The sequence below is a fragment of the Amphiprion ocellaris genome, chromosome 9, assembly GCF_022539595.1.
Source record: "Amphiprion ocellaris isolate individual 3 ecotype Okinawa chromosome 9, ASM2253959v1, whole genome shotgun sequence".
NCBI lineage: Eukaryota > Metazoa > Chordata > Actinopteri > Pomacentridae > Amphiprion > Amphiprion ocellaris.
The window spans coordinates 23329613-23349952 of NC_072774.1; the positions used below are offsets into that span (position 1 = coordinate 23329613).

General features: G+C 40.1%; 3 protein-coding genes across 4 annotated transcripts in view; 1 reads left to right on the plus strand and 2 right to left on the minus strand.

Annotated features, from left to right (window-relative positions):
- kcnv1 (potassium voltage-gated channel modifier subfamily V member 1) overlaps positions 1-2348 on the minus strand; it is a 16400-nt gene extending 14052 nt beyond the window's left edge. For both annotated transcript variants that reach the window (XR_008602827.1, XM_055013871.1), the window contains exons 1-2: positions 2314-2348; positions 715-845 (exon numbers count right to left, since the gene is read on the minus strand). Coding sequence is in view for 1 of the 2 variants with exons in the window: in XM_055013871.1 (XP_054869846.1) it covers positions 715-722 (8 nt within the window). In the remaining variant the exon portion in view is untranslated. The remainder of the gene's footprint in view (positions 1-714; positions 846-2313) is intronic.
- dcst2 (DC-STAMP domain containing 2) lies at positions 2347-17370 on the plus strand. The gene is made up of 17 exons (XM_055013869.1): positions 2347-2487; positions 3308-4848; positions 5722-5972; positions 6919-7089; positions 7409-7510; positions 7697-7891; positions 9013-9078; positions 9147-9360; positions 9791-9948; positions 10045-10209; positions 10291-10458; positions 10702-10802; positions 11488-11639; positions 12466-12587; positions 14156-14246; positions 16189-16317; positions 16421-17370. Exons 2-17 carry the CDS (start codon positions 4748-4750, stop codon positions 16623-16625), a joined length of 2391 nt encoding a protein of 796 aa, XP_054869844.1. The 5' UTR covers positions 2347-2487; positions 3308-4747; the 3' UTR covers positions 16626-17370.
- Positions 17371-17537: 167 nt separating this feature from the next.
- LOC129349714 (macrophage mannose receptor 1-like) lies at positions 17538-20031 on the minus strand. The gene is made up of 4 exons (XM_055013872.1): positions 19436-20031; positions 18656-18985; positions 18479-18576; positions 17538-17828 (listed from the first exon to the last, which is right to left on the minus strand). The coding sequence occupies exons 1-4, from the start codon at positions 19809-19811 to the stop codon at positions 17688-17690; spliced, it is 945 nt and encodes a 314-aa protein (XP_054869847.1). The 5' UTR covers positions 19812-20031; the 3' UTR covers positions 17538-17687.
- Positions 20032-20340: the final 309 nt, after the last annotated feature.

Genomic DNA, 20340 nt, shown 5'->3' on the forward strand with positions numbered 1-20340 from the left:
TCATTTCATCATCTTTGTGAGGAATTAAAGTGCAGAAACATCCAGTTTGTGTTTCACATTAAAGGTCACAGCTGGAGGCCAGACGCATGTTAATGAAGAATGGGGTTATTTGTACGATATTTAAGGTTAAAGGACAGTGTATTTATGCAGCTTCCAACAGACTGTAAATTACAAACCAACTTATCTTTCCTGGTAATTTTAATTTAAACAAACTAAAACAAGTTTCTGTGGAGTTTTTGTTGTGTAATCTGGTCACTAACTGTACTGTCATTTCATTTTATATTATGTAGTGATGTTAATTACAAAAAAAACAACAAAACAACTAAAACTACGGTAGAAATAAGGTAATTTTACATAATTAAAATACAGTTTTGAGCCTTAATTTTGGGCTTTTAAATGCTGAATGAAGGAAATCTGCATGTAAAAAATAGCCATATATACGGTTAAATTATTTATAATAGAAATAATCAGGATTGATACTGCAGAAAAGCAGCTTCATTAATTGACTTTTAACATCCATCCATCCATCCATCCATTATCTATACACTGCTTAATCCTCACTAGGGTCGTGGGGGGCTGGAGTCTATCCCAGCTGACTCAGGTGAAGGCAGGGGACACCCTGGACAGGTCGCCAGTCTGTCGCAGGGCTACATACAAAGACAAACAATCACTCTCACATTCACACCTACGGGCAATTTAGAATAATCAATTAACCTCAGCATATTTTTGGACTGTGGGAGGAAGCCGGAGTACCCGGAGAAAACCCACGCATGCACAGAGAGAACATGCAAACTCCATGCAGAAAGATCCTGGGAAAGCCGGGACGCGAACCAGAGATCTTCTAGCTGCAAGGCGAAAGTGCGACTTTTAACATATGTAAAAAATTTTGTAAAAAACAAAACAATAACAACAATACTGTTTCAATGTGCAAAAATAAACAGTTAATTTTGGATCATAGCTCTGCCAAAGTCTGTCTGTCTGTTAGCAACATCACTCAAAAACAGATTAACAGATTTGGATGAAATTTTCAGGGAAGGTCAGAAATGACACAAGGACCAATTGATTAGATTTTGGCAGTGATGAAGCTTATAGTCTGGATCCATGGATTTTTTTTTTTAAAGATTTCATCTGTTGGAAATGATACAGCAACTGAGCAGCCTTGGTGGAGTACTGCACTCTCGGAGTGATTTTCTGGTTTAAAGTGTAATATGAGGTTTTAAATATAACTTCACATCAGGGTCATTTATATTTTACTGGTTTTAATATTAAACATTTTGTGCCTTTAAAATTATTGGATGTAACTTCAAAACAGTAAAAATCAACATTATTAAATATTTTCATCATAATTACACTAATAAATGTATCATTTTACATCATATCAAGTGTAATATGAGTTTATAATGTATTTTTTTATAAAGGCAGAAAAAAACTATAATAAATTCCAAAAAACATTTTTCTTAAGTTATATTTTCTAAACACACTATTAAATCTGTCACTTTATTGAAATTATTCCATGTATTGCACACTTAAGTAACAAATTATGAAAAATGCAAAAATACAGTTTTTATTTGACCAATAAATTTCTCCTGGAAACTTTGTGTTTGAATGTTAATGGTGGTCATAAATCACCAGCAGCATCTGGTTTGTACAGAAACTTTATTTTTAGTTAAATTGTAAAAAAGACACAACAAAATAGTTAAAATTCATGGCTAACTTGTACAATAAATGCGTGATTGTGTTGTTGCCTGTTTAAACCTCAATCCAATGTTTTTATTTTACTTTAAAAACTCTAATTTCTTGTCAGCAAAATGGCAATAATCCACATAAATATTTAAATATATAAAGAGAGGTAAAGTCAGAGAAACACAGAATCCAGACATCTAGTTTCTATTTTTAAATAATTTATTTTTAAAATTACACTATTTTAGCATTTTGTTTCATTCTTAGATCTAGATTTTATTATTTTAACATTTTTGTTTTTATCTTTTAAAAAGAATAGTTTTAGCTATGTTTAATTATTGTTATCTTTATCAACATGTTGACTTTTAAATACTTTATGAAATTAAATTCATGAGTCTACTTCTTATTTTAATAAAATCTAATTTTGTCTTGACATTGCTGATCTCCTCTCTGTTTCGTCTTAATATCATTGCATCTCTGGGCTGCATTAAACTGTAAATATTCTGCACAAATACAGACTTATTATTTCAACTCACAACAGATTTCTGCATTTAGCATCTGACCTGACTTTACAATTTCTGAGTTTTAGCCAACCTGACAGAACAAAATCTCATCACATCATGTGTCACTCACTGCAGCTTCGCATGTTCAGAGTCCAGGAGGAAGATCAGCTCCAGCAGCTCCGGTGGTTCTGCTGGCTGAGCTTCGTGGTGCCGTTTAAAAGAGAGCTGGAGGTATGGAGGCCCATCAGTGACACATGGAGGGAGGAGGAGACCAGACCTGGAAGAAGTGTGAAGATACAGCAAAGTAACACAACACAACAAAACAAAACACAAACAACACAAGCAATAAAACAAAACAAAAACAAACCTGTTTGTTGAACTGATTAATGATCAGATTATTAACTTCGGTGTTTCAGCAGGTTGGAGATGTTTTACTCCTTTACATCCAGTTTACACATTTATTTTAATATTTGTGGTACATTTTACTCCTATTTTTTTATTTTAATATACTAACCCATTTTAGTTACATTTCCTGACAGTTTTTGGATATTTTCTGACAGTTGTTCACATTGTTTTCAGCATATTTTTTTCACATTTTAGAAATAGTTCATAGATTTTTTTTCTTGACATTGTAATGATTTATTTTTTTTAATGCTGCGTGGTACTTTGTACCATTATAAGATTCTTAGATTTTTTTTTTTGTCAAATCTGGATCTTAAAAAACATTATCAGATAAACAGAGTGCAGAAATAGAAAGTAGCAGAACATGAGAATACTCTAATGAAGTAACAGTACCCAAATACTGTACTTTAGTAAATGTACTTAGTTACATTCGACTAATGGTATTTACAGTAAAGACACCTCCAGATTATGTCTGACCAGTAAAAACTTTAATTTACCATAACTTTATTTATCTATATACACATCTGTGATGAGAAGCACCTGACAGTTGTTGGTCCTGCTGCATGAAGGTGTGGCTCTGAAACGTTCATTTAAACTATTTAAGTCACAGATTTCTGCAGCACGGATCCAGTCTGGATGTTTAATGTTCCACCAGATTCATGGCTCTTATCCAGGTTGTTTTCTCCTGACTAGATCCTTGCTTGTGTTGTATCTCCTCTCAGATGTACGTCACTTTGGACAAAACCGTCTGCTAAATGAAATAGTAGAACTGTAGAACCAGCAGGCACAGATGTCTTCAGGTGAACACAGAACATCAGCTCTCTTGTGAAGATGACCAGAAAGTGTGAAACTACAGAGAGAACATCATCAGAACATCAGACGATGGTGTGGCATTAATCACCCTCCATACGGACCTGGACTCCGTCCTCTGATGCTGCTGCTGCCATGGCGACTATCTGCTTTATGAATTCATGGAAATTACTGCTGCTCCACTTTCTCAGAGCAGCTTGCTGCAACCACAGCGCCACCATGTGTCTGACTGGTGAACTGCGAGGATTTCAGTTTTGCAGATTGTCAGCAGGAAGAACTGTGTTTATCTTTTTTTATCGTATGAGTGAAAGTGTCAGAATTAATTAACTCTGATCCTCAACATAGAAAACTGTCATATTTCACTGTAAACATAAAACATGAAACATAACATTCTAAAAATTCGAATCATAATATTGTAGAGCAAGAAATGACCCAAGCTTCGCCACAACTCATGTCTGCTCTGTCATTTCCAGGAAAGAAAAGCCCCCTGCTAATTACAATAGCAGGCCGTCAGTTACGGTGCATAAGACAGACGTGTCTGCGGATGCAGCCACAACAGGGAAAAACGTGACTGAAGATAAAAGCAGGCAATGTCCTGTTCATCACAAGCCACAACCCCTGAGGAGATGCAGAGGTTTCAGAGCTATGCTATTTGATGACAGAAAGGAGTTCATTAAAGAGAATAAGATCTGCTATCGTTGCCTTGCATCCATCAGGCAAAAGACTGTAATATTGGTTGTTTTAATAAAAAGCACAACCTTCAATCAATTTTAAGTTTTTAATGGCTTTTTTAGGATTTGCTTAGTATTTTGGCTGACTGTATTAAATGAAATTGCACTTGAAGACCTAAGAGTGATTCTTATGCAATATTTCACAAATGCATGGGGTGTGCAAAAACGTTTTTCCACCACTGTAAAATACAACCTCAAATATTTAAATATAATAACAAAATTTTTAAAATGTGAAACTACAGTATATTTTTTGACATCATCATGATCAAAAGAAAAATAAGAGTAACAGAATAATAAAACTAAACAAAGATAACAAACATGAAATAAAAAAATTATCAGTAAAATGTAAATTTATTTTGAATGTGTATAGAAGCATACAACAAAAATAATAATATGCTGAAAGAATAAATTAGATGATCAAACTTTTAAAAAATAAAACTATTTAAAAAGCTTAAAATCATTAAGCTTTAAAAGTAGATAAACTAATACATGTTTAAGTTCTAAATGCTAAATAGAAGGCAGGTTACAGTTGGAGCTTCTGGAAGCTTCAACTGATGTTTCTCTGGTCTCCAGGTGACATAAAAACAGCTGAGCAGGTGTGAAAGTTTTCAGAAATCAGACATGAAGAGTGAAGCGAAGAAGAGACACCTGGAGAGAAGTGACATCATAGTCCAGGTGGAGAGGGGCGGAGTCACGGAGGCTGTCACAGGAGTCCTGAACAGGTAACTCAACAAACACTAGCTGCACCTGTTGGTTGGCTAACTGTTAGCCTCATGCTAACATGCTCTCTGTTCAGGAGTTTAAACTTACATGAATTTTTGTCTTTTTAAATTTGTATTTCTGACCAGGTTATATTTTACATGTTTACTCTAAATCTATCTTTATTATTTTATATAAAGTACGATTAAGTAATTTAATGTTATATATTTCAGTGTTTTGGTTCTACAGTTAGCTAAATGATTTAATATCTGTTACAAACAGAAGCTACTATTAGATAATTCAACTTTTTTAATAAATAAAATGTACATGAATATAGTCTATAAAAGGAGCAACCTGCAGTGTAACTCAGTCTGTTTACGGTTAATAATAATGTATTCCTTCTTATAATCTGTGTTTAAGTTTCAATTGTTTAATTATGCAGGTTTATATCTACAACTAGAGCAATCAGCTGAATGATTTTCATCATTGAAACATTTGTGAAGTCTTTGTTCTGTTCAGTTCGTCTCATTTGTCCCATTCAGCGCTTTTCATGTTGTGTAATGAACATCACAGCCTACAGGGGGCGACACTGCAACACCACCTCGATGTAGGAGATCCATACGACAACTACAACGATTGAATGTCTTGATTCTGTCAGCTGTTAAATTAATCACCAATTATTTTGATAATCAGTTTGAGTCATTTTTGAAAAAGTGTATATTTTCTGCAGCTTCTTCAATGAATGTTTTCTGGTTTCTTTCCTCTGTGACGGTAAACTGAAGATCTTAGGACTAAACAAGATTTTGGAATAAACTCTGATCCACATTTTGACCATTTTCTGACACTTTAGACCAACCATCATCATAGACCATATTAATAAACTGGTTCATCCTCAGGTCAGCAGTACGCTCTCGCAGCAGGAAGTTCAGAGGTCACCTGATCGAAGCGGGGCGGAGCCTGTTGGCGTTCGTGTTGGGGCTGCTGCTGGCGTCTGTGTACGGACTCCTGGGTCTCCTCCTGCAGAAACAGTCGCTGTGGTTCTGTGTCCAAACCACGCTGGTGGTGGGCGGCCTGGCAGCGTTCGGTATGGGACTGTCGGCCGGAGTCCGGGCCGACGTGTCGGTGATGCTGCCCACACTGTGCTCAGGTGAGTCGCTGATGTCCGTTCACACAGAACCTCGTTCTGATTTAACCCTCTAGAACAGGGGTGTCAAACTCATTCTAGTTCAGGGGCTACATTTTACCCCATTTGATCTCAAGTGGGTCGGACCAGTAAAATCAAAACATAATAACCGATAAATAATGACAAGTCCAAATTTTTCCTTCATTTTAGTGCAACAAAGTACGTTCTGAAAACATTCACATTTAAGGACCTATCTTTCTACAAAGCATCATGAACAACCTGAAATTTCTTAAGAAAAGCAAGTTCAATTTCAACAATATTATGCCTAAGTTTATCATTTACACATTACAGCTTCCATATGACAGAGTATCTAAAGGCAGAAAACATTCAGTCACAGGTACCTGGAACTGAACAATATAGTATTTTACTTAAAAAAAGAAAAAAAAACAACAAAAACAAGACATAATATTACAAAAATGAGACACGAAATGAGAAAAGTCAGAAATAAAATGACAAAAAAATGAGACAAATGACACCAAACAAAACTAAAAAGTGACAAAAAATAAGACAAAAAAGTTACAAAGCGACAAAAATGATAGTCAGACGAAAAAAGACAACAAGAACAAGACAAAATATTACAAAAATTAGGCACAAAATGACAAAAGAACAATGAGCAATCTAGTATTTTACTTGATGATCAAAACAACTTGTCATGATCTAGGAATTACTTGAAATTTACAGTTTTACAAATTGCAGTTAATGTCTTCACAGTATTTTTTGCACTTTACAAAGTCATCCTGCGGGTTGGATTGGACCCTCTAGCGGGCCAGTTCTGGCCCACGGGCCGCATGTTTGACACAACACAGACTGTATAGGGACTGACAGCAGACTTCCTGCTGACTACACTATAGAACTCTGCAGAACACTTGAGGTCTCTGATGAGCCAATCACAGTCCTCTGTGGTGTTCAGCTCGTGGCAGGAACCTGGTTCTCCTGCTGTATGTGTCGGTTCTGCTGTCCGGTCCGTTGGCCAACACGCTGGAGAACACTGAACGAGCCGCCTCCAGTCTGCTGTGTGGAGCCGAACTAGCAGCCAATCAAACGCAGGAGCTGATGCAGCGAGCAGCCACGCCCCTCTTCTGTAGGATCCGCCCACCTCCGCCATCACAACAATTATTATCTAGATTTTTGCACATTAAAATCCACATTTTTTCTGCATTATTACCCTGATTTTTAAAAAAAATGTTTTTGTGTTTTAGGACATTTTTTAATGCATTTGTGCAACATTATCCAGATTATTGATATTTTTGCACCTTTGATAAGTTAGTTTGTGAATATTATATTTTGATCCAGGAGTAAAAATCTACTTTTTGAAATTCCAGACACATAAATCTTCCTGGTAAACAGACTAAACCTGCAGGTGGACGATGTGTGAAGTTTGTGTTGTTGTTGTGTTGCAGCTGCGTTGAATGAAATAAAAGAAATCAGCAGGAACGCTTATGCTGTCGCAGGACGAGTCCAGAACCTGATCTTCGCCCTCACAGACGGTGTCCGTCATGTTGGTGAGTCAGCTTCATTCAGGACGAGACGTCCTCAGACAGGACACACAAACCACTGGCTTACTGTAATTGTTTTTTTGGGCCGCTTGGTGCCGAACAGATTGTAAATCTTGTGATGTTAAGTTGTACTTTATCAGACTGGCTCAGATAAACTCTGAGATTTGAGAACTGACATCTCTGACTCTGCAGCTCGCACTCTGAGGAACGTCCTGCACTTCGTGGTTGACATCGGAGACGTCTGCAACGCCCAGCTGAGCTCCCCGTACAGGAAATGTCGGTCGCTATTCGCCGAGGCTCGCAGCGACTGCTCCGACCTGCTGGGCGACTTCGACTTCCTGTGTGGCATCGTGGACGCCTTCCTGCCACTGTGCAGCGTCGCCCGCGGTGTGTCCACGTTCCTCACCATCTGATCATCATTAGTTAGATTTATTATAATTATCATTTTTAAATGACTATTTCAAACAACGGTGGTCGACTGTTTACAGTCCACAGCTACAATTATTTTGCTCGAAAAACGTTTTCCAAAGTTCCACTCATATTTTCAGCAGGAAGTTGTCTTCATGTTCTCTGAATGTTCTTCTTGTAGGCAGGATCACCAAAGATGTCCTAAAAATGTTGGTTAGACTGTTTTGCTCTTACATTCCTTGGTTATCATGGAACACTGTGGGAACTTTGTGTAGATTCTATAATGAGTTCTATCAACAATATCCTGAGAACACTGAAGAAAGACTGTTCCATTTTTGTTAAAAGCAGGAATGTCTTCTAAAGAACATTCTGTCATATGAGAACTCACTTAATGCATTGTGAATGTGGCATTGAGAATATCCTTCTTTTCTTCCTCAACATCATCCCCAAAACGTCCTCATAACGTTCCATTTTTGTTAAAATGACACATTACAGGAATGTCTCTAAAAATCACCTGAGGCCTCGATAATATATGAAAAACATCTTTTGAATGTTGGTTTGAGAACGTTCCTCTGTGTTCCTGACAGCATCCTCTCACTGCTGACTTTAGAACATTATATTAACTTTACCTGAACATCATTGGAAATTAGTGTTCTTCAAACGTTCTTTGAACTCATCATACCCAAGAAGCCAGGAGGCTGTGAACGTTGCCAAAGGTGCTTCAACCAAGTATTGAGGAAAGTTTGTGAATACTTATGTAGATGTTATATTTCAGTGTTTTATTTTTTTAAAATTACAAAATTGTCTAAAAAAAATTCATTTTGTCATTATGGGGCATTGTGTTTCAAATTTTAAGCAAAAAATTAATTTAGTCCATTTTGAAATAAGGCTGAAACAAAGTGTGGAAAAAGCAAAGCAGTGTGAAGAGTTTCCGGATGCACTGTATATGATTGAGCAATAAATCTGAGTAAATACAAGAAAATAGAGAGTCAATAAAATAGAGTTTAGGAAGACATTTACTCTAAAAAAAAGTGTCCCTAATAACTCCTCTCAGAATGAGCTCATATTCATCTTCATTATTCATCTTTACTGTCTTCCAGTCGGTGAGCTGTTCTGCATCATCCCCTCCTACATTGCAGAACACCTGAAGGAACGTCTCGCAGATCGTGAGTTCTTCTCTATAAGTCAGCAGCAGTCACTCTTCTGCCTGCACTGACTCCAACTCTTCTTCCAGCGATCATTGCAGCGTTTCAGAAACTGAAGCGGGAGTTTGAGTTCAACCTCACAGCGTCGGTGAACTTGGACGTGGATGCAAACAGCAGCCGCTCGCTGCAGCAGGTGTCTCAGGACATCTTGAAGGAGCTTTCAGCAGATCTGCAGGTGTTTGAGAAGCTGAGCGAGCCGCTGACCTACCTGAGCCTGGTGCTGCTTGCCTGGTCCTTCCTCAGGTCAGACTCAGCTCCAGTCAACGTCACTCACTAAAATACTTTTTATGTTCCATGCTGTCATTCTAATGTCCTAATTTAACATGTTGAAATGCTCCATGCGTTCTGCAACAAAATGACCTAATGTTTCCATTAGCAACATTAGGTGGCTGTTTTTGTTGAGCTCTACAATGTCACAATATACACCTGAGCATGTTAGTGTCGTTAAATGCATTATCATCATGTTAGCATCCAGTACCTAACATACTAATTAACATGCTAATTAACATGCTAACAGAAGGCATGTTGTCACACTGCTGCTGTTAACTAAAGATTCTAGCGTTTTGGTTATTTCAACCACAATCTTTGGTGTAAAGAGCGGCACAAAATTTGTGTGTGTGTGTGTGTTGTTTTGTGTGTGTTTTGTGTTTGTGTGCATGGGGTTGTCAAGCAGGGCGGTGCGCTACAGACGCAGATATCTCAGTGACATCAGCTTCGATAACAAATACATCACCGCTCAGTTTGAAGAGTTCAACCAACATGTGACCTTGAGGGGCGGAGCCTCAGTCTTGCCAATCACATGCAGAGAAGCCAAGATCTACATCACACCCTGTTAGTACACCTGTGTGTGTGTGTATGTGTGGTGATTTCAACAGTATTCTCCACAAACACAAAGCTTGTGCCTGATTGGCTGGTGTACACCTGCAGTTTCGCTCCAGCTGACAGCCAGAGAGCGCCGCACGGTGCTGGTGGGCGTGTCCTCTGTCCTCAGACACCTGCTGATTGGCTGCCTGCTGGTGGGGCTGGACTTCCTGGTGTTCTGGATCCTGGACCAGGTGAACCACCAGGTGAAGGGGGACATCGTGGCCAGAGGTGAGACATCATGTGTTGCATGTTAGCATCGCCTAATCAACATGTGATCAGCTGTCACCATGGCGACCGTGTGTCCATCAGCCCCGGTGTCAGTGGAAGTCCAGGTGAACGGATCAGGTTACGCCTCAGACATCTTCAGAGACCTGCTGGCTTCTTTCAACGTCCTGCAGGGAGGAAACATCACAGTGGTCAGCAGGAAGTGTCTGCTGCAGCCGTCAGAGCCCGACACCACGGCAAGCTTCATCCTCGGTATGACATCACACATTACCTGTTCACCCGGTCTGCAGTTAGTGGACACTTTTTAACACACTGCACACTTCAACTTTTGGTCTAAATTTTGAACTTGATCTTTCAAAAAGGACAAGACTGTCACAGCTAAACCCTGTTCAAAAAGGTTTAAACTGACTCAGAACACTAAGTTAACAAGCAACTAACACTGCTGCAGATGTTCTGATGTCTCTGTTGGTTCTGCTGCTGTGACTGGTTCTGCAGGGTTCCTGCTGGGTCTGGCTCTGCTCATCTCTCTGACCGGAGGATTTATGCAGCGCTGCAGAAGAATCATCTGTGCTTCATTTCATCCAGAGAGAGAACTGGTAACACACATACATCAATGTTTGAACCACGAGCAAATGTTCTGCTGTAAGAGTGAACATGAGAGTCTCCATGCACTGCTGTACACCCAGATTTCTGATCGTCCCCATCAGAAGCAGCTAATGTGACTAACATTAGCATTAGACTAAACACTGTGGAAGCTTTAATTTAACCCAGTAAAACAGGACTGGGTGGGTTTTTGTGTTTTCATGTTTCCACCTGTTAGCTTCTCTCCTGTTCTCTGTGCTCATTAAACTGTTTTTAATACATCTGAACTACAATAAAGCTGTTCTCATTTCCAGATGTTTCTGTGGTCAGACAGCAGAGTGAGGATGAAACAGTGAAACTCATCCAGACAATGTGTTAACCAGCAGTAGCTTCATTTAAATACTGATTTTCTCTCGTCGTCTGACAACAGAGCAGTTAAAAGCAACGGCTGAGAATTCACAGATTTAGTGTAAAATGATGTTCAGAAAGAAAGTTAGAAGAATGAAATGCTCATTCATCTGTCAATCACAGGATTATAGTCATGGATGAAAGAAGCATCTGTGACTGAAACACTGACTGACTGTGAGGAACAAGGCTGGGAACGGGTTTAGTCCTGCTGCAGAAACAAACACTGAAACTCTGCTGCACAGATGAGAAAATGAAAACTTCACATGAATGTGTGTTGTTCTTGTTCTCCAGGAGAGGATCCAGTTCCTCCACCAGCACATCCTGGACCAGAGGAGGTCGGTGGGCGAGGCTCTGAGGATGTCAGTGAGCAGAGTTCTGAGGAGGTCGAGGATCAGAGCCGACCAAGGAGGAGGAAGGAATCTCATTCAGTCTCTGCTCATTCGGTACAGTCATGTAGACCTGCAGCAGGAGAACTTTTACGTTTTTACAGTCCTTCAGGCATGGAACGTGGAGCTTAGAGTAGCAGGCAAACACCAAGCGATGTATGATACGTGTTAGAATCCACTGGTTCTAATAATGCTGTGAGAAAGTTCTGCTAAGTTCTAGTAAGGTTTCTAGTGTGAAGTCCTCTTGCAACACCCAGAATGTTCTTCTTGAACGCAGAATAACTGCAGACATTCTGCAATGTTGTTAGATGGTTTTGCTCTAACGTTAGGAAAAAGTTTTCTGAATGTTGCACAAAGAACACATTTCCTTCGTCATCACAAAACATTGTGGGAATGTTTTCTAACGTCTGGGAAAAGTTTTTGAACATTTGTTTGAGAATGTTCTTCCGTTGTTATCATAGAACATCATCTGTGTTGCTGACAGCGTTCTCCAAACATCCTCTGAATGTCGCTGCTAAAATGTTGTGTCTTAGTGTTAAACTTGTAAGAACATTATTTGCTCTTAAAATGTTCTATGAAGGTTAGATTAAAACTTTAAAACGTTATTTAAACTTGTAGGAGTGTTGACGGAACGTTCCCTGGTTCACAGCTGGTTCACTGACCTCCAGCTGTTCATGTTAGTCAGAGGGTTTATTTATTATTTTTCACCTAACATAAACTGTCCACTCAAACCAGATTCTGTAAAAACCAAACGATTCTGAGCTCTTCAACTGGTTCTCTGAGGCTGACTGAGCTGTGGGAGTTTTCAGCTGAACTGCAGACAGTGTTTCCACAGAGAGGAGACAGTCTGATTGTTCTCATGAACCAGGTTTGTGTGCATCAGGTTACCTGGAGGAGCTCGCCTGTCTCACCTGCTGTCACCACCCCTCACCTGTCTGTCCTGTGGCGAGCAGGTGAAGCCGGATGACGACAACACGATCACCTGTGACGTCCCACAGTGTTCAGGTAAACACTCTCTGAAACAAGTCTGCCTTAACCCTCTGAACTCTGAACAGTTTCTGGGTGTTTTAAAATTCTGGACCTCTATGGAAACAGAACAACCTTGAAGAAGGGGGGAGAACTCAGACATGTAGTTAGACACAGTACTGTTACTGCTGCCATGAAGGTCATAAATGATATAGCTGAAGCTCTTGACAAGAAGCAGTGTTGTTTGTCCCTCTTTATTGACTTTCAAAGGCATTTGACACTGTTGATCATGTTACTTTAATCAAATGTCTCTCAGCTGTAGGTCTTTCTCACCAAGCAGTTGGGTGGTTTGCAAATTATCTTTCAAGCAGAGCCCAGGCTGTTCAGATAGAGGGCTCGTCCTCTCAGGTATTGCAAGTGAAAAAGGGCGTCCCTCAAGGTTCTGTGCTGGGTCCATTATTATTCACTATTTACATAAATAATCTCTGACAGAATATTCCAAACTCAACTTTTCATTTCTACGCTGATGACACTGTCATTGTGCAGCACCCACTCCTGCTGAGGCCTTTCAGTATTTACAACTTGCGTTTGATAGGACAGGAACAACTTTGTCATCTGCAACTTGTTTTAAATGCAGACAAAACAAAATGTCTGTTCTTTACGACATTCAGTACATGGTAAAAAAAAACTGAAACTCTTATTAGGATTTTATTACAGAAACAAGTCTTGCTTTTCCTTTTGTGTGAAACAGAAGTTGGTGGAAACAACTTTTTTGCCTGTTACTGACTATGGAGATGTGTTGTATATGAAGGCTTCTGCTAGTTGTCTTAGCATGCTGGATAGTGTGTACCATGGGGCGCTGAGATTCATTATCAGATGTGAGTTCTATTCTAAAGTTAACTGGACATCTTTAAGTCCCTGATGTCTCAGTCATTGGTATGTGTATATTTACAGAATCATTCTGGGTATTGTTCCTTCCTATTTGTCTTGCCTTTTAACAATCTATTGTTTACTGTTTTTATTGTGACTATGCTGCTGCCCTCTTGGCCAGGTCTCCTTTGTAAAGGAGATCTCTGATCTCAATGGTGCTCACCTGGTTAAATAAATGCTAAAAAAAAAAAAATGTCTTCTGTCCAGAGGTAGAATGAACCTAATCAGAGAATTTTTAATCATTTATTTTGCAGAAATGTAAAAACTGTTAATCAACATGTCCAACATTTTACCACGTGTCCACAGATGTTACCAACACTGGAACAAAAAGAGGAGTTTAGAGGATTAAGCTTCATTTTCATATGAAGCATTTAGACTTTGCGCGATATTTATGGCCAGTGTTTTGTCAAAGACTTATTAAATGATTGCTGTTGCAGTCTGGAGTGTGTCTCTTTTATTTAACTACACTTTACATTAAACGCATGAACCTCGGACCAGACAGACACACAAAATGACACAAAGCTACCAGAAGGGGACATAAAACAGCCAGTGAGACACAAAACTACCAAAAAAGAGACAGAAACTACCCTGTTGCTACAAAGTTTGACCAGCACTGTTTTGTGGTTTTGGTCCGGTTCTGCTGCAGCTGTCATCAGTCTGTACTGTGTTGTTTGCAGGTCTGTACTGTCAGCCATGTTTCCTCAGTTTGGGCAACACGTGTGTCGTCTGCACCCGACCTGTGACCTTCCAGGAGGACGAGGAGGAGCGGTGAGTGTCGAAACACTTGATGATGGTTAGGAACACGATCTAAACAGAACACATCACAGAAGCAGATCTAGAAAATTTTACATGGGGTGGCAAGAGGTCATGGGAGGACAGTATGTGGTCAGCCCCATGTATGTAAACGGATTCAACAACAGATCCACAAAAATACTTTGAAACTATTTTTGGTTAAATAATGCAATATTTTAACACACTAATTGGAAGTTGATGCGCTCCAGCTGTAATTACTGATGGATCTGTCTCCCTCCCTTCCTCCATCAGTCTCCATATCACTCCCTGCTTCTGTCTCTGAAATCTCATCTTCTTCCCCCACATCTTCACTTTCTTCATCTGTTCCTCTGGCCTTCTCCTGCTCTGACCCTTCTGGACTCTCCAGCACACTCTTTTAGCTCATTTTTTTCATTCTCGTCCTCTTCCGTCATTATTTTCTTGTCAAAATATCTGGCGATATCTTCACTTTTGAATTTTCTTTTCATTTCGTTCCCTCAGCTACGGTGGCCTGCAAGCTTCAAAATGTGAACAGGTCTTGTTAAAGTCCATGTATTACATTACACTGCAGGAACAGAAGTAATACTATAGCAATATAAAATCAGAAAGACTTTACATCATGTACGTAAACAGTTACATTTAGACTAAATGCCACTGTATTTATTATTTTCTCAATTTGACAGTAAATGTGGTTTGTGTAGCCTCATTGTTGGCATGTATGAGAGCAGGGCTGCCAGGTTTTAACTACAGGCTAGAGTGAGTGAACTCATAAAACAATAGGTGCTGTGATGTTACAATAATTTAATTCAAGATTTATTTTTGAGCTTTTTTGCTTTTAATGATACTGATAAAGAAAGGAAATGGGACAAGAGGAATTTACAGGCTGACTAGCTGCAGGCAGGCTGCTCTGTGCTGAACTCTATCTATTCTGTCAATTCTTGAGGTTAAAATTCACAGAGGAAAATTTAGCAGGAGAATGGGCATGTGTGGCGTGAGAGTGAGATCTGTGTCAAATGCGTGAGTCTCACACAGAATGCGTGACAGTTGGCAGCCCTGTGTGAGAGTAATTGGAGCTATAAAATAAAACTAATCAGTGTCTTCGCGCTGTCACTATCAGTTGTAACTTTACGGTCCCGAAATGGTGATTCGTTGATCGTTGTGGATTCAAACGTGACAGTTTTTAATACATTGTATGAAGCTCTTGTGTTTACTAGAATCAAAACGAGCTATGAGCAAACAATTCACTTTTTAGACGAATGGACGCTCTTACTGCTGAATCATCACCTTTAGCAAACGTTACATTCATTATGAATGGAACTTTTAAGTTAAACTGCTGTTTAAACTTCACCTGAGGAAACCGACCTCACATGAAAATACTCGGTCAGCTGAGTCTGGAATTATATACCGCCCCTGGAACTATATATATATTTAGATATTCACATACAGAGACACAAAGCCACTATAGAAGACACAAAACTATCACAAAATGACAACAAATAAACACAAAAGGAGGACTTCAAGATGCACAAAACAACAGCAAAGATTCACATAACATCACAAAACGGCTAAAAAAGAAACAAAATTATTACAAATCGACAAAACTACTACAAAGAAACACAAAGTGGACTGAAAGATGCACAAAAATGACTAGAAAACAAATACAACAAAGTGACCCAAAGTGACTAAAAGATGCACAAAAAAACAACACAAGTGCAAGACATTTAGTGACAACAAACAACCAGAGAGGCACAAAACAACTACTAAAGGACCTAAATGACCACAGCAAGATACAGAACGCTGGCAAAGAAATGCAAAACAACACAAACAAATATAACAACTGCAAAATAATGCAAAATACACAAAATGCCCAGCCAGAACAGAAGCATCAGACACAAACATAGACACACAAAGCGAGTCAACCTTCTGCTGGTTCCCTCAGAGACTCTGATGATGATGAACAGTCATGTTCTGCTGCTCTGAACTCAACACACAGTAGGAGGACGGTGTCCACGGCAACACGCCAAACAAACAGAGCAGTCAGCAGAACAGACGGAGTCTCTGAGCTCAGGTAGGACTGATCAGATCAGTAATCAATGGCACTGATGTATTGATCTCTGAGAAACACATGTTGAAGAGTTGAAGGTGTGTTTTCCTGCTGTGGCTGCTGTCAGTGAAGCAGACATGAGGTACCAGGACCGACCCGGGTCTGACGAGTCTGATGAGTCCGACAGCGACGACTCCTTTCTCTCTGTCACCTCGCAAGGAACCTCCTTCCTCCAGGACCAAGCCCTCGCTACAGTCCAGATACACACACCTCAAAACCTCCAGGAGCCTCCAGGAGCTTCCAGGAGCTTCCAGGAGCCTCCAGGCCCCTGAAGAACCCTGAAGTAGTTGATGATCCACTTTGTGATTAAAGTTATTGGAGCAGGTGTAGTATCTGATCTGAGACATGTATTATTTAATAAGTTAGTAGAATGGAATCTGTTTTGTCTGTTTTAGTATCTGACCAGCAATTTGTGGGAAACATATCTTTCATCTTTCCCTACGTAAACAGGTAGTCTCTGACATGAGATATGTTTTTCTGGTTTGGTTTTGGGAATGTTTATGCTGAACAGGCTTTTGTGCCTGGGGATTGTGCAAAGTGATGGATGGGCCCTATAGAATTCAGGGGTCTGGTCGAAGGGGAGTATCCTGTAGCCTGTTTTTACCAAGTTTTCTAACAAAGACCATAGGTTGTAACTCCATCCTTTACCGGAGGGTATAAAATGACCACCAGCCCTTTGTTCAAGAGGGAAATTCATATTGGCTGGGGAAACTCTCCACAGGCAGACCACAACTAAGTATGAAAATAAATGTTACTGTAGTTTAATGTCCAGCACTATGAAAGAAGTCCACAATTGCTTGAAGCTTGTTCAGACCTCAGATGTGTTTTTCATCCTAATATGTGTCTGTCTGCTGTACTGATGAAGTTCTGAGCCTCACCTATGATGGAAACAGAAATGAACAAAAGTGATAAATCTGAAACCATCTCTATATTCTTCAAGGGCCTGGAACTCTGTAAATATTCATAGTATGAAGGTAAAACTTTGATCATTAATAAAGTTACTCTAGATGAAGAGAATCTGACCTTTTTCAGGTTTGGTTGATTTTATGTGGAGTGACATATAACCTTTACTGTGTTTCTTGGTCAGCAGATGCTCTGAAGTTACAGAGAAATTGTCCAAAAGTCAAAGGTCTCAGACTGTAATGTGAAAAGTAAATCAACATACAAAACCAGATGGAGTCAGGTTCAGAGATTCTCACATTTTATTCATATTCAGAGTAAATACAGCACATCATGATCTAACATCAAGCCTTTTTCTTCTACTTATTTCCTGCACTTGTTCTTCAGGTTCTACATCTTTGTGTTCTGTGCTAAAGTGAACAACAGATTAAATACTAAACTGTCCTGCAGCTGTCTTCCTGCTGGTCAGCAGATGGCGACGTCTCCTCTCTGTGGAAAACCTCCCCATCAGGCTGCTTCCTCCACCTCAACTTCACCTCTGCTGGGATCCCTCCATCCACCAGCTGCTGCCTCAGCTGTAACACAAGCCACAACTTTAACAGACCCTGATCAATCTAATTGATCATCAGCACTTTAATCTTGTTGGAGCTGATTCTGGAAATGTTCTCATGTTTTCCTCTGTTAGAACAGGAAGTGATTCATTTTTATATTTTATTTTGAAAGCACATGATGTTTCGTTTTTATAGACTACTGAAAAAAGTCCAACTTTCAGTCATAGTTCTTATTTTCAGATACAACTTTTTATCAGCATATTAACATTCAGAGAATGTTACCGAGACCTCAGAAGACAGAATGTTTTTTATCAGATGTTCCCGTCGTGATATTTGAACAAAGGAACATTCTGCCTGTAATGTTGTGAGAGCGTTTACAGGATGTTGTAGATGGATCACATTATAGAATCTATAGAACGTCCTCACAATGATAACAAAGGAAGAACGTTCTCTGCTTAGCATTCAGATTTGAGAACTTTGGGTGCAGTTTGGGTTCTAACAGTAACAGAACATCTGGAGTTATCCTGCCTTCATGAAGAACAGCCTGGAACCTGAAAGAACTTCCAAATGAAAATATTTGTAGAACTTTCTCAGAAGGTCTTTGGAACAAAAAGGTTCTAGCTGAGTCAGACTGTGATTGGGTGAATGAAGCATTGAGTCATGTGACCTCTGACCTGCTGCAGTATGGATTCTTGCACCATCGGGTCGGTCAGGTCTGCAGAACCTCCAACCAGCCGAATCTTGACCAAACTCACCGCTGAAGGTTTCACAACTGCAGAAGAAGAAGAAACTAATCAGTCAGCAGAACTTGATGGAACCCTCACCTGAGTAGCACAGGAAGGAACCCTCACCTGAGTAGCATAGGAAGGAGAGTCTGTCATGGCAGGGCCGGCTTCTCCAGGTTCCTGTGGACTGGTCCATCACCGTGCAGTCTGATGCCCATTGAGGCGGGGACTCCAACGACTTGTAGATGAGTTTCTTCCCGTCGGACCAAGCCCACTCACCTCTATACAGACCAATCCAGGCGTTGCTTGTACCTGACATTAACAGTAGTTGGATGATGAAGTCGCGGTCCATGTTGGTCATGATGCTGCTCAGGTCTACGTGGTTCTTCCTGCAGAAGGTCTGAGCATCCCACCAGCTCATGTACTGCTTCACCAGAACATGTCTTTTGTCTGCAGCTGGAAGAGAGAAGATTAGTCAGCAGCGCTAACATCCATTATCCTCATTATACTTCCCAAACATTGGCAGCAAGTCGTATCTATGTCCACTGCTCTGTTGTCTGTTCACCCACTTGAACCCATGTGCACTCTCAGCAGAAAGTTTAACAGCAGCCTCAAACCTTCATTTTTTTCAGACAGCTGCTGTCAATGTGCCACTGTAAACACACTGATGGTGCAGACAGACTTTAGATGTTTGCTGGAGGGTCTGTAAACTCAACTCAAAGTTTTTAGATTCTGAAGGTGGGACTTTGCTAAATGTTTAGTAGCAGTAAAGTATTTGTATGTTGCAGTAAAACTTAACTTCATCTACAGATGAAACTATCATATGTGAAAGCTGTGGTTGGGGGATCAGTCAGGGCCGCTCAGGTGGTCATTGTGGCCCTTTGTGTTGGGTGCAGCCATACTCACTGGAACACACGAAGCGATCCAGGATTTCACAATCTTTGGCCATCCATTTTCCATATACATTCAGCGCGGCACACCTTCTGGATCCCACGTTGTCGTTGGCCTTGCCCAGAACCCAGGTTTTGACCTCCTTTCCCTCTTGAGACCATCTCCAGCTCGCATTGTAGAGTCCGATCCAGATGTGTCCGTGTCCTACCGCCTCCTTCTGGGCCTCGGTGTTGGCGGCTTGGCTCGGGATGGTGGCGAGGTCAATGAACTTCTCCCTGCAGTAACTCTGAGCTTCAGCCCAGGTCTTCATCAGACTGATGTGGTGGAACCGAGTGATAGTGCCTTGAGGCTGGAGGATAGAACCTGAGAGACGACACAAGAGACAGTCCATCCAGTCAGCCTCCAACTATCTGCAATGTCAGGAAAACAGCACATCAGACCTGCTCAGGTGTGTTCACCTGGACAGAAAGACAATCTGAAGACACCTGTGGACATTACAAGAAGTTCTGTAGAGACAGCAGGTGTCACACTGTGGACACCATCTTTAAAAACATCTGTACAACCCGGACGTCTTAAAAAATATCTGAGGACATTACGGACACTTCAACATGTTTTATGAACGATACGGACATTTGAAAACATCTGTAGACAGAATGGACTTCTATAAAACATTCTTTGGAAAACTTCTGTAAAGACTGTAGACATCTTTAAAGGATCCATAGAATGTTCTGCACACAGTGTGAGCATCTGGAAGATATTAACATGTGTACATGATATTAACATGTGTACCTAACATGTTCTGTGGACACGATTCAAACCGTCTCCACACTCTGACATCTCTGACAACATCTGTGGACTTGATGGACTTCAGACTGAGGACGTAGTTAAAATGAAGACTGAGGCCATATTTAAAATAAAGA